We start from the raw sequence: 13,306 nt of genomic DNA on the forward strand, positions 1-13,306 counted from the left end.
CTCCAAGTTAATTCGAAGATCAGAGAGGTAGATGCACTAGCTGTCTACGCTGAAACACGATATTGTGGTTGTAGTTCAGGAGCTTGGAAAGTCGATGCATCAGACTGGAAGGTGGGTCACTCCATACGACCTTGGGGATCCGTTTCATATTTTTCGTGCTCTACTTACAGCCATTAACGGAAAGAGTTCCTTCAGGGTGCGTACCCGCATGCATTATCATATTCATCAATGTCGACTCGAGGAGGCGTTGTCCGAGTCCTATCATCAAACAGATATTTAGCTTGGGGCGAGACCGAGACGTTGTAAAGCCTCCCACGAGGTTCGATTCCAGTACTCATGACCGGCTTGCAGATCAACAGAAACTTCACCTAGATCATCACTAGAGAGCCCGGCATCCTTTGAACTCGGTCGAATGCTCGGTCATGAAGAAGTGATCAGCAAAGTTGTGGAATGAGCTTTTCGATCATGGAGACGAACCTTTGGGTGAGCAGTCTGCTTCCCATTCAAGCATGTCTATCAACTTGTCGTAGATCTGTCCTTTCCACCTATTAGTGGTGTCCATCCTTACCTCACACTGAAGGTCGCTGTTGTGCGCACTGGTGGAAATCAGGGTGGTGCACTGCTCGATGTAAGCGATGCTAGCTCCCATGCCTTCGGTTTCTGCTAACACAATGCAGTCTGTAATCTAACTTCGGATGTAGGGTTGCTCCTCGGCGCCTGCTACTCCGCCCCTCGCCCCTCCAGGAAGTGTTCTGTACTGTCATCTGGATGAAGGAAGGAGTGTTTCAGCTTTCCATCATACAATTCTGGAAAGCGTGCGATTGAGTTCCTGATGTTAGTCGTCGCACGAGCATGGCCTACGCGAGTCGTGTGACGATTTTGCGAAACGGCATACTTGGGACAAGACGACACGCCGTGGTGGGGTCTGGAACATTTATTTTATTTCCTTATTCATTCGAATCACGCGTGCTGCCTTTTTGCACATAGCTGTAATACGTGGGAGGTACTGCCAGGCAAGCTCGTAAAGGGCCTGAAATAACCTCAATCACTCGTACTGGCAGGGAACTACTGAAACGCCCTCTAATTAGACCCGCCACACCGGCACATGGTACGTCTAACAACGTGGGAGCATCAGGGGCCACAGATTGGCAGATTCACAGACCGGTGTGAGACTCTTTGACAGGCGTTAATCAATGTTAACAGCTACCTCCACATCCAGCGTGGCTATTCGACTAAGGCATGGGGATTGACAGAAACTCACCCGGTATGTCTGCTTGCATATTTCACAGGTCTATATGTGTCTTCTTGCTGCTCCTTGTGGTACTTTCAGTTGTTTTATTGCTTCCGGAATGGCTTCATGCTGGACATAGAGCCCCAGATGGTGTTTTATTCTAGCCGAACTCATTGTCCAATAATGTTTTGATACAACTTAGGTCGACATAGAGCAAACTCGGCATTCTTTGGATTATAGAAATCCTACCGGCGAAAGGAGAGCTTTGGAAGGCGGGTACGTGATCTTGCCATCTTTTTAGGTCAGATTTTATTTTGCCCATGTACGAATGTCGTCTTCATATTTATATTGATGAGGGCGATGGTGGGTTCTGGGACAGGATAGTACAATGGCATAGACCTGATATGATGATATTTTTGGTCAGGTACGACGCCGAATTCTTCCTTATCTTCAGTCCTGTTCCGACCCCCCCGAAGGCCACAAGTACAAGGGGCAAAAACGGCCTCCCTGTGTGATTATAAGGTGCGTTTCCTGCTTCGGGTATCTACCCACGTACTGTTCTAACCATGATTCCTGCAGTCGATGCTCGCCTTGCTATTCTCGCTGCCTTACCTATTTCATTTGTTGGTATCACCGCCCTCGGGCGGTTCGTTAAGAACAGACAGAACAAGCCTTCCCTTCCTCCTGGGCCAACGCCGCTCCCCTTAATAGGGAACATTTTATCTATTGATGCTAAAGCACCGTGGTTGACTTATGCTCAATGGCATGCTGTTTATGGTACGTTGATAGATGGTTTAGTGCATTTCTGGTGCAAATCACTCTATCAGGGAATTTGTTCTTCATGCGGATTCTAGACCAGGATGTGATCGTGATCAATTCTGAGCATGTTGCAAAAGCCTTAATGGACAAGCGGTCTCGCATTTACTCCGATCGACCATACTTAGCCACAAGGGAGCCGTGTGTTCTTCTAATATTCTTACCATTCAATCATTCTGAAGTGCAGGCAGGTTTGGGTTGGCGGTCGTCTTTGCATTCACACCTTATGGTGATGAATGGCGTCTTTCCCGACGAGTCTTCCATCAAACTTTCCGTCCCGAGTCTGCAGTAAAGTTTCGCCCCATGCAGATGAAACGGGCCCATGAGTTGATCGTAAACCTAATTGAGGACCCTCAAGATTATCATGCTCACTTGGCAACGTGAGCCAACCGGTTTGTAGATATTGAGCGGTTGTTGATCCTATTCCAGATTCTCGTCTTCTGTTGCGATGGAAGTTGTCTATGACTACCAGACAAAAGCGCGTGATGATCCTCTGGTTCGAACCGCAGAAAATGCAGTGGCTCTTGGCCTTCCTATGATTACCCCAGAAAAATCAATGTTGCTCAAGGCCTTCCCCTTCTGTAAGCTCAGATTTCTCTGACGAGAAAGAGTTAACATTCTGTACTCTCATGCAGTACTCAAGTTACCTGACTGGTGCTGGGGATCCTCGATCAAACGCGATGCTCAATCTTCGAGGAATAGTATGTCTGAAATGACGGAGGTACCGTTTCAATATGCGCAGCAGCATATGGTGGGCATTTTTTTGTTATTTAATTTAATCCTAGACATTGATTCCATGCTTGCCAAGGCCGAAAACTTGTCCAATGGCCAGCTTTCAATGGTGACAGAAAATTTGCAACGGATGGAGAAGCAAGACGAGGGATCCAAACCAAAGTTCGAGGCTGCATTAAAGAGAGCAGCTACTACTGCTATTGTGGGTTCGTGGCCATTTACGAGGGACTGTGCTCTTGATAAATACCTGATATGCAGGTTCATATGAGACGGTCAGCGGATGTCGGAACCATATTTTCTGCTGCTCAATTTCTTGACAGACTACTTCGACCTTGATGGTTTTTGTTCTCGCCATGGTGTCTTACCCAGATGTTCAACAACGTGCACAAGCGGAGATCGACTCAGTGGTTGGAAGCGATCGCTTGCCTACGTTTGAGGACAGGAGATCACTGCCCTACGTCGAATCAGTTCTTCGGGAGGTTTTCCGATGGCACCCCATTGTACCCCTTGGTATTCTTCCTCGCTGAGTGATCCCGCCTTTACTGAAGATGATATTCCAGGTGTGCCACACGCTACCTCGAGTGACGATATATACGAAGGTCACTTCATTCCACAAGGTCTGTTGCTTATGTCCAATCCGTAAACCATTTTCAATATTGTACATCAGGAACGACCGTGGTATGCAACACATGGTTAGATATATTCTCCCCAGTTTTCGAGATGCTGATGTTATCTTGCAGGGGCATTGCGCGAGATGAAAAGCGGTACCCCGAACCGTCTCGTTTTATGCCAGAGAGATTCATGGACGTCAACGGCGCATTGACGGATGATGACCCTGCGGAATACATTTTCGGCTTAGGTCGGCGAGGATGTCCGGGTGGGTAGAGTCATCTTGATGCTGTATGGCTTGTGATGAGTTGAGACATTAACATTTTTTAATCAGGCCGGTTTACTGCTGATTCCTCAGTGTGGTCTGCTATTGTGACCATGTTGGCCACGGTGGACTTTTCTCTTGCCAAAGATGACCAGGGCAAAGTGATTGACTTCACCCCCCAATTCACGACGGGACTCACTCAGTACTTGGTTTCCTAGTGTCATTTCACGTTCCCATCACTCACAGTTTCTTTGCTTTAGCTCGCCTACGGCCTTCCCTTGCAGTATTACACCACGTATTCACCTCCATTCAGGAATTTTTTGACGAGAGACGATGAGCAGTGACTTGTGTGACGAATAATTTTGTATATGAGTCCTGTCATCAGTTACACGAGCAGAACACGAGTGAGGTCTCTATCTGGAGGAGGACAGTCCATTGAAGGTAGTTTTGCATATGCGGCTTTTGACTCATTGAGGGAATCACTTGTTCCATACAGCCCGAGAGCAGCCACGGTTCATTATATGAATATCAACATGCATATCAATAAGGGCTTGACCGTTTACCATGCCATGCGCAGTCGCGACCTCACTGCGGCCCGGCACTGCATGCCTGGCAGGCAGCAGTGCCTGGCCCTAGTTAGGTTGACGTACGAACCTTGCGATGAGCGCTGCTCTTTTACGTGTTGTTTATTGAAGTGCTAAGTACGTTGAAGATAACTGCCAGGCCAGTCACCTGTCAAACTGTGATTATCGATCGTCGAATGGACATCCGTCCAAAGTCAGTTATGGGTTCATTGCAAGAAGTTTCATGGATTCGAGGTTGAGTCGGAGCATGTAAGCTGACCCTCTCAGCGAGCTACAATATCTTCAGTGTCCTGGCATTCATCATGGTATGAACAGAATTCACGTCTTTCACTTGTGCGATCATATCATGAGGATGATCTGACGCGATTCTCGTGTATGCTGCTGCGCTAGCGAAAATGCTTCGAAAGGCTGTCCGAAGTGAACGATCAATTGCAACGCTGTCGAGTGAAACTCTGAAGCCGAATGAACATCCTGAGCTTATGGTGGTGCGCACCTCATTATTCGCGAGAGGAACAGATGCTCGAGGATCTGAGCAGCGTATTCCATGCCTCGATGATCCAACCATCAACTGAATAGTCGAATCATTAAAATTTAAGGTGTGTTAACACCAATGAATGACTTTCGATCAAGGGATGATACGGGAAGGGCTTGCTGAGACATCGTTTTTAAGATGCACGGTGATGGCACAGCAGACAACGGGATGAACATCTCAGAGATATTTCCTGCTGGTAATGGAGAGGGACCAGCGAAGAAACGCAGGAATGCTGATGGCAGGACCACTAGCAGATGGGATATTGAAATGTCGATGTCGAAATTTCAGAAAAAGAGACGTGGACGCTTAATCTGCCCAGCCAGTGCGCAAGCGGTGAACGAAACACAGGATAAAACAAAGAAGACGCACCTGTAGATGACTTAAACAGCGACGACTCTCTTGACCGAACTCTGCGTCGAACAAATATTCACTCCGTTGCGGTTTCCATCGAGGACTTATTCATTCCGAGTATAAACAAGCACCGTCGAGTAAGTGATGGTATTCGTTCGCTGGGTAAGAGCTGAAATTGTGCCGCGCCCATTAGGTGGAGTCCTCGAGCCAAAATAATGTCTTCAACAGCTCCTGCGAAGCAAGAGAGATCAACGATGAAGCCTCGCAAAAAGATGCAAGGACACACTAGTTGGGTGAATGGCATCCTAGGCCTGCCAGATAAACGGCGAATCATGACCTGTTCATGGGATGGCTCACTTAGAGTGTGGGACCTGGAAAGTGGAATGCAGGTCGGGGAGGCCTGGACGGATGAAGGAAGTGGACCGGTGTACACCATAGCACTCTCACCGGACGGCAAGACAGTAGCAAGCGGGAGTGATGATTGCACAGTGAGATCGTGGGATATCGATACGGGCAAGGTTGTCAAAAAATGGACGGGGCACACAGAGAGAGTGAAGTGTGTCTGCTGGAGTCCAGACGGTGGGCGAGTCGTGAGCGGAGGCGGTAATGAAGCACTCAGAGTATGGGATGTCAAGAGCGGCAACACCATCCTGGGACCAATCGAGGCAGGGAATATTGACTGGGTGTACGCGGTTAGCTACTCACCTGATGGCACGATGATTGCGACGACCGCGAACACACTGAAAATCTGGAACGCCAATACAGGCGAACTACTCAAAACCCTCGAGGAATGGGCTACGTGCCTGGCATGGACCTCCGAAGGAAAGACCCTGTTCGCCGGGTCACATGTAATCAGAAAATTCGACACCGCCACTTGGACAGAAACCGCTGTTTTTGACTCACTTGGAGATATCGACAGCATTTCACTATCTCCGAATGAGCGCATCCTTGCCACAAGCTCATTTTTTGACACGACAGTGCGACTGTGGAACTTCAAAACCAATCAACCCATCGGACAACCCCTTCACCACGAAGGCGAGGTCAATTGTGCTGCCTTTTCTGCGGATGGAAAGATTCTCGCTACTGGCTGCCACGACAATCACGTATACGCATGGGATGTTTCTACGATCGTCAAAGAGGCCGGCCTAGACGACCTTTTGTCAGACAATGTAAGCTTGGGTTCATTTCATTCTCAATAATCAATGTGCCTAATCATCCTTGCAGATCAACACTATTAACAAGCCGTTTAACGTGCATGTATGCTATGTGTTTCTTGACCTTTTGCGTGATTTTGAGGATCTATATCTTAGGTTGATGCTACACGACCACAGGCCCCGCAAAGACCAGTTCCGCGAATCGAAGGTACTCGTCGACTACCCCGAGGGTTCTTTGATGGTGTACGTGGTCTCCATCTATATTTTAACAGTTCTCTTTACCAATATTTTATCAGTCCTCTACCTCGCGTGGGCGACGCACCACAGAACAGCCTCAACGGACTCTTTTCGATCACTTACCTTCCTTCTGGCGTAGATGCTCCAATCCACACGGAGAAACTGAGTGCGACATCCGCTTGCAAAACCTACCGGTGGTCGACGTTCCGTGCACAGCGGTCAAGCCTGTACGCTATTTCCTTCTCGGTTCTTCTCTGCCACTGACTCGCTTCTATGCAGAGAGATTATCACGCGAGAGGGAAAACTGCCAGCTCCTCTCGACCATCCAAGCCTCAAACCACGCAACAACATATCGGAACGACCCAGAGCCAACAGTCATCGTCCCAGCCACAACCCACTGCGGCCATGTCATCCACGACACCTCCTCCAGTCACTACCTCCGCAGGGGCAGTGGGATCAACTTTGCATCCTCATCTCACCATAAGAGACGGATGGCGCACTTTCATGGCCTGTGTTTGTTGCTTGCCTATTCAACACACCGATGGGCAACATTAGGGATCCAACATGTCATCTTCAGGGCTTCATTGACATCTTTTGCTATCTCTTATAGTAGTTTTCCATCGCTCTCCTGTATCCCATCATTAACATTGTGCTGTTTCAAGTCCACAAAGGTACGCAAACAGCGATCAGGTGGAGATTAGGTATGGCACTGAATGTGGGGTCCGATCACAAAATATATGCTAGTGTTTCTTCACAACAATACTATATGTGGAAACGAGTACAAGTCCTACAATTCTGTGCCTTGAGTTTGATTGCACGAACAGTTAATGGAAGGACCTGCTGCTCACACCGAGATAACCTCGCAGGAAAACGACAAAATCTGACGCTACAAGACCCACTACACAAGATAGCGGGAAAAATACGTACGACTCCAGTATGACCAACATACATTCGCGTATAAGATATGCACATCCACTGCCGGTGACAAAGCCCGCAATAAGGCCTGCAGACCAGCTGAGCGCTATCAAGTAACAAACGTAGCATTTGGAAGCGAGTCCTCTATTCTAAGATCTTCATTGCTCAAGCGACAGTAGAATATGTCCAGAAGCAAACCCGTTGATCGGCTCGGCAAAAACTACTAATAACTCACGCATCGTGCCATTAACATACCACACCAATGTGAAAGCAGAACCACGACTCACTGCCACACTAGAAGCATATAAACATGATCTGCCACGCCAGTGAGTCATGTGGTTCAATCCAGAACGCAAACCACTCATACTCACGCAATTTCCTTCAGGGCAGCGTCTACAATTTGCATCGCGTACACAAAAGAGAGGACATACAGCGTCACTGGCATATATTGATGTTGTCAAAGTGTAAGAATTACCAAACGTTTATCGCCGGAACATGCCGATACTCCTCTCACCGCAACCACCACGTCAACGCCTGGACCGTTTGTCAAGCACGATACCCGACCCCTTTTATTAGTACCTATCCTTTCAATTCCTATCGCTCGCTAAACCCTTCCTGTCGTTACTGTTCCTCCATTCGTAATACCGCCGTCTTCACCTTGTCAACAACTCTTATATCATTCTCTCGCTACACTATCAAATACAAACGCCACTCCCTTCAGCTACCGCTTTCACCGACCGTACACCGAGCCCTTGCCTTTAACTATTCTAGGACGACCCTTCCTCATCCTACAGTATAAGTAGCCCATGTACATTCCTAATAAGGAGCAGAATAGAACAGTATATCCCCCAGAAGAACGCCCCGAAGAACCCGTCTCATTACCTTCTCTTATCATCGCTATAACGCGGTCACTCTCGTTTACCGATTCACGATATCTCTCGCATCCGTCATCCGTCATTTGAAGCTAACACTAATCATTATCATTCCTTCAGCGGTCTATCTACCCCCTTCGCACTCGCATCGCCTCTAGCTACGCACGTCGTAGCTAACTTACAAAAGCAGCAGCAGCAATGGCGAGGACACAGGAGAAACGCATTGTTTGTGAGGATGTGATATGGGATTAAATAAATCAGAAGGGGGCAGTAGGAAGACGGCTTGTTTTTATGTGCTGAGTATTGTTCTTCACAGCGGCGATGTGGGAAGAATATATCCACCGGGATCTCCTTTCGAACAGATGATATCTGCCATGCCAGCAGATTGCCACCTAAGATCTACCTTGTTAAGCAATTAAAATATCCACCTGCGACTCCCACATAAGAAAGTCAGTACTCGTCAGTCGGTGAACGTTATAGTCGAACCAGCCCTGTACATTGAAATGGTATCACCAGGATTCAAACTCCGCACTCAAGATCTCGGTGTGAGCGCCATGTTTCAAATACACCCGGTTGTTTGGATTCAAGGCTTTTGCCAAACAACTTGTCATCGCGTTTTGAAATTTGCGTCATACAGTGCACTCGAGCTAAGTTGTTGACAGGACAATCAGGTGAGTACCCAAATTACTTTTGCTAATAAATGTACCACGGTACCACCTAGCGTGATGTTCATTTTTTTGCTGTTCCACGTAATAGTCAACGTTCTGATAAGCGTTTAGCATAGATGAGCTATGTCAGACCACGCCCAAGCTTTGATAGTGTCTCCGAAGGTGAGAATCACGACGCTTCGCATTTTACGTTTTACTATTCAGCTGATTGTTGTCTGTGTTTACAGGTTCACTCTATCTCGCTGATGCTCGCCGGTTCGGCACGTATCACTGAGGTTTGTCACCACCGTCCTCACCCGGATCGGATGCATCTCCACTGGATGATGATGATTCAGAGCACGCGCTGGCACGTTCTGCGCCAAACGATACCCGTGTTACTACGAAAACAAATCCCGGTCGGGTATTCAGGCACTTGCTACCGTTTGTGAGTATCATCCCTCAACGATTGTTGTGAGATTATTTATCGCGATGTCTACTAGCTGCTAGTTGCCTCTGGGTATCGGACATTGAAGTTCCCTTTTGGCCACGGTGATCGCATATCATTCAACACGTGTATCAGATGAAGCACTTCCTGTTGTGCCCGCAACCTCTTTTCACGAGTTATGCGTCCCACTGGCAAATCACCAAACACCACGATCCTAGCTGGGACGTCGGTCCGACTGCATGCTTCGCGTGCGACTCTCAAAGAGCTTCGTCGTACCGATTCTCTCTACCCTATCGTTCCTTATTGGCACCGCTGACTATGTCCGCACACAGCCTCCCAAGGCTCGACTTTCTCGGTACAGATCCTTACACAAATATCGACGTCTACGACACAGCCAATGAATAGTTCGCCTCAAAACGACGTCAATGCAATCCTCCACATATATCAAGTGGATCCTCGCGCAGCCGCTCACTTGGGATCTCCTCGGAAGACCCACCGTCGAACGTCTTTTGAGCGCTAGGCTACATAGCAGAAACTGCAAGATAAAGATGCACCTACTACATCAAAGCGGTCTATTTGTTCCTGATTCATCTCCTATGCCCATACCGCGTCTGTACTTCGAGTTCGAGACAAAAGTTAGAGAAGGCCTAGGGGCTGGAGTCCCCTATCTCATCCTTCTTCCACGCCTGAGCGGAGAGCAGAATATGTTACGCGTCTCGAAGCACTCGCTGATCTTCCCGAGCATGCATTTGTTTGATTGGGATTTTTTTTCGTTCTGCATTTTTAGGAACGCTGAGGTGACCGCTAGGCGATGGGATCTTTATCAATGATGCGAATTGGGATGCCATTTTGGACGAGTGTCAACGCTGCTACCAGACCTGCTGGCCCAGCGCCTACCTAAGAAAGCGGAATTCAACTGAGGCGCGAAATTTCATCATAGGGAAGTCACTTACTATTAGCACAGGAGGATGAGTAGAGTTCGTCCGTAGAGGCTGTTAGTTTCGCGCCGTCGTGTGGCACGTGCAACTTTCCTCGGAGTTACTAATTTGCCCAGGACCAAAACTAATAACGCACTAGTGAGAGTGTGCACTTCAGCTAATCAAGCGTCTGGTCGGCATAAAAGCCATCAGTATCAGCGCGGCCGTCCAATCAGGGTCATGAAATATTTGGTGAGCACTGTGACAAATCATCTAATGGGATGTACTGGGATGTGTAACGTCGGCAATTGCAGGTCATTTTAGTAAGGATATTCATTTACAGTTCCCACTTTTCCGGATTGATCGGCTTTTCCCCTGTATTAAAACGACCCCATTTCCCTCTATGCCGATCCAAAAACCTCTGAACTCATCAGCTTCTACGTATGAACTCTACTCATCCTCCTGTGCTAATAGTAAGTGACTTGTCTATGATGAAATTTCGCTCCTCGGTTTAATTCCGCTTTCTTAGGTAGGCGCTGGGCCAGCAGGTCTGGTAGCAGCGTTGACACTCGTCCAAAACGGCATCCCAGTTCGCATCATTGATAAAGATCCCAAGCCTCACATCGGACAGCGTGGACCCACAATATGGGTTCGTCATACATTCATTTCTCGGATACCGTGTGATCTTATTGAACGCACAATCTAGCCACGCTCCCTCGAGCTCTTTAACTTCCTGAACGTTCCGGACGTCAACATTCTAGGGAAACCAATCCCTGACATCCGTTCATACAAGTCCGGGACGTTGGAACCTCTGAAAGACTATTCGATCGTTCCGCACATGGAGCCTACATCAACGGTGCCATTTGTGTGCACCACCGTCGTCTGCTCAATACTTCATGCTGATGAGTTTATTTTCTAGCACATCCCCAAGACGATAGGGCAACAGCTCCTAGATGTGGTTCTGCGGCGCCACCTAGAGAAGTTCTCTTGCTCTGTCGAGATGAGCACCGAACTGCGTTCATTCGAACAGTCCGACCAGGGTGTTACCGCCGTTCTCGCGAAGAACGGTATCTTAGAGACTTTTAATACCAAGTGGATGATTGGTGCTGACGGTGCTAAAGGTGAGATGCGGTTGAATGCACTGGGATGAATGGGACTGAAGGTTTTTCAGGCGTCGTGCGCAAACAGCTTGGGCTCACGTTTTTTGGCGAGACTAGAGACGATTTCTGCGTTGTTACTGGAGATATTCGTTTCAAGGGAGTTGGTCTTGATAGAGTGGTGAGTCAGTTTTCTATTATTCGATTGAGGACTGCCCTGATCCAGTCTCGAAGCACCTTCACCAATTTGGAAGCTTGGGTGGACAATCGTATGTGCAATTTCTACTCTTGCGGTTTGGTATTCACGATCCATAGCCTCTCATTGCGTCCGACAGACGAAATCGGCGAGGATGGCTGGCAATTTTTCATCTCCGATCGCGAAGTAGAGTTGGCGAAGATTGTTCAGAGCGAGGAACTCCTCTTCGAGACCATCGCGTCGTTCATCCCCACTGAGATTACATTCAACAAGCTGGTTTGGGTGAGCGAGTACCGGTGCGTTCTTGTCTTTTCTCTACGTCTCGACGCACATTCATCAATTTGTTGTAGGGCCAATATCCGTATGGTAAACAAGTTTAGCGACGGTCAAGTGTTCGTTGTGGGTGGTATGTTATTTTATTCTAGGTATGTGTAGTTGTGCTGATCGAAGCCGTCATAGATGCTGCACAGTATGTCTATTTTTGAGTGCCTTGTTCGCAAACAGCGGCTGACGCGGCATGTTCAGTGTTCACAGTCCTGCCGGTGGTCAGGTATGGACGACCCCAACAAATGCTGATGCTTGCTCACTTCTCTATGAACAGGGACTCAATGCAAGTGTCCAAGATGCCGTGAGTGGTAGTAAATACAGCGTGTATGGCACGACTGACGCCACAGACACCAGTTTAATCTAGGATGGAAACTTGCGCTCGTCGAAAAAGGACTTGCGGACAAGTCTCTTCTCGAGACATACAGCGCAGAGCGTCTCCCTGTCATCTCCGAGATGCTCGAGATGACCACCTCTATTCTTAACAAGGCCGTAACCACAGGAGATCTGACGCACCACCAAAGTCCCATCCTTTTCATGCTTGGTATCAACTGTCGGTTCAGCAGCATCGTACTCGATGAATTTGCAACTCCAGTCGAGGGGAAGCCTATCAACGCATACGGGGTGTTTGATGAGGGGCATCTCGCAGCTGGAGACAGGGCACCCGATGCACCCAACATGCTACAGGTAGGGCACGGAGAGTCTGAAGTGAAGACGCTTTTCGGTCTGTACAGACCCTGGTATCACACGGTGCTTGTGTTCGCGCCGAGTCTTGCAGATACTTCCCCGATCTTGGGCGCGCTTGGGGCATGCAACAAAAGTGTGGTGCGATCGGCAGTCATTTTGCCTTCATCGGCACCAGCGATACCTGTCGCATCTCCTGCTGATCTCGTTCTCGTTGATCAGGAGGGCTATGCGTATTCAGCTTATCTTGTCAAAGCTAACCAAACGAAGGTGTTTGTGATACGGCCGGACGGAGTGATTGGGGCGATCGTTCATGGTGAAGAAGGCGTGAAGAAATATTTCTCAAACATCTTTTTGGACCTTTAGTTGTCTGTTCTTTTTACACTTTTACAATCATAACCAAATCATAACTCATTTATATCACCGTGTTGTAGATATCATGTTTGTAACTGAAATTATGCGTCGTCGAGTATCACATCATTTTCTCGAAGGATGGCGGAGCTGACAGCCTGACCAGCCGATTTGTTTTGCGTCGTCCGCGAGATTGATGTTTCCTTTACCGTCCTGTTCCTCGCAATCGGCGCCCCCCAGAGATCGGCAGGTTACACAATTTTGCAGGAGGTCATACAATTTTGCGAGAAATCAATGTTCATCGAGTTTCCTGTTGAACCGAAGCGAACAGGACACCCCACAGGAAG

At 48.2% G+C, this 13,306-nt stretch overlaps 2 protein-coding genes across 2 annotated transcripts; both read left to right on the forward strand.

The window, feature by feature from the left end:
- Positions 1-852: 852 nt before the first annotated feature.
- On the forward strand, positions 853-3,871 carry EDB91DRAFT_1236362 (cytochrome P450; the record flags this gene model as incomplete). The annotated part of the gene is made up of 11 exons (XM_041321447.1): positions 853-870; positions 1,903-2,008; positions 2,059-2,188; positions 2,239-2,427; positions 2,477-2,628; positions 2,683-2,798; positions 2,856-2,981; positions 3,100-3,289; positions 3,340-3,418; positions 3,520-3,656; positions 3,723-3,871. The coding sequence occupies 11 exons, from the start codon at positions 853-855 to the stop codon at positions 3,869-3,871; spliced, it is 1,392 nt and encodes a 463-aa protein (XP_041179453.1).
- Positions 3,872-10,518: 6,647 nt separating this feature from the next.
- Positions 10,519-13,086, forward strand: EDB91DRAFT_1220404 (FAD binding domain-containing protein). The gene is made up of 12 exons (XM_041320893.1): positions 10,519-10,780; positions 10,837-10,956; positions 11,014-11,172; positions 11,227-11,428; positions 11,479-11,571; positions 11,631-11,673; positions 11,720-11,896; positions 11,951-12,006; positions 12,060-12,069; positions 12,126-12,150; positions 12,202-12,228; positions 12,282-13,086. Exons 1-12 carry the CDS (start codon positions 10,751-10,753, stop codon positions 12,972-12,974), a joined length of 1,635 nt encoding a protein of 544 aa, XP_041179454.1. The 5' UTR covers positions 10,519-10,750; the 3' UTR covers positions 12,975-13,086.
- The last annotated feature ends 220 nt before the right edge of the window (positions 13,087-13,306 follow it).

This window comes from Suillus paluster, assembly GCF_016628075.1.
Source record: "Suillus paluster strain FC165 chromosome Unknown EDB91scaffold_14, whole genome shotgun sequence".
NCBI classification, from domain to species: Eukaryota; Fungi; Basidiomycota; class Agaricomycetes; order Boletales; family Suillaceae; genus Suillus; species Suillus paluster.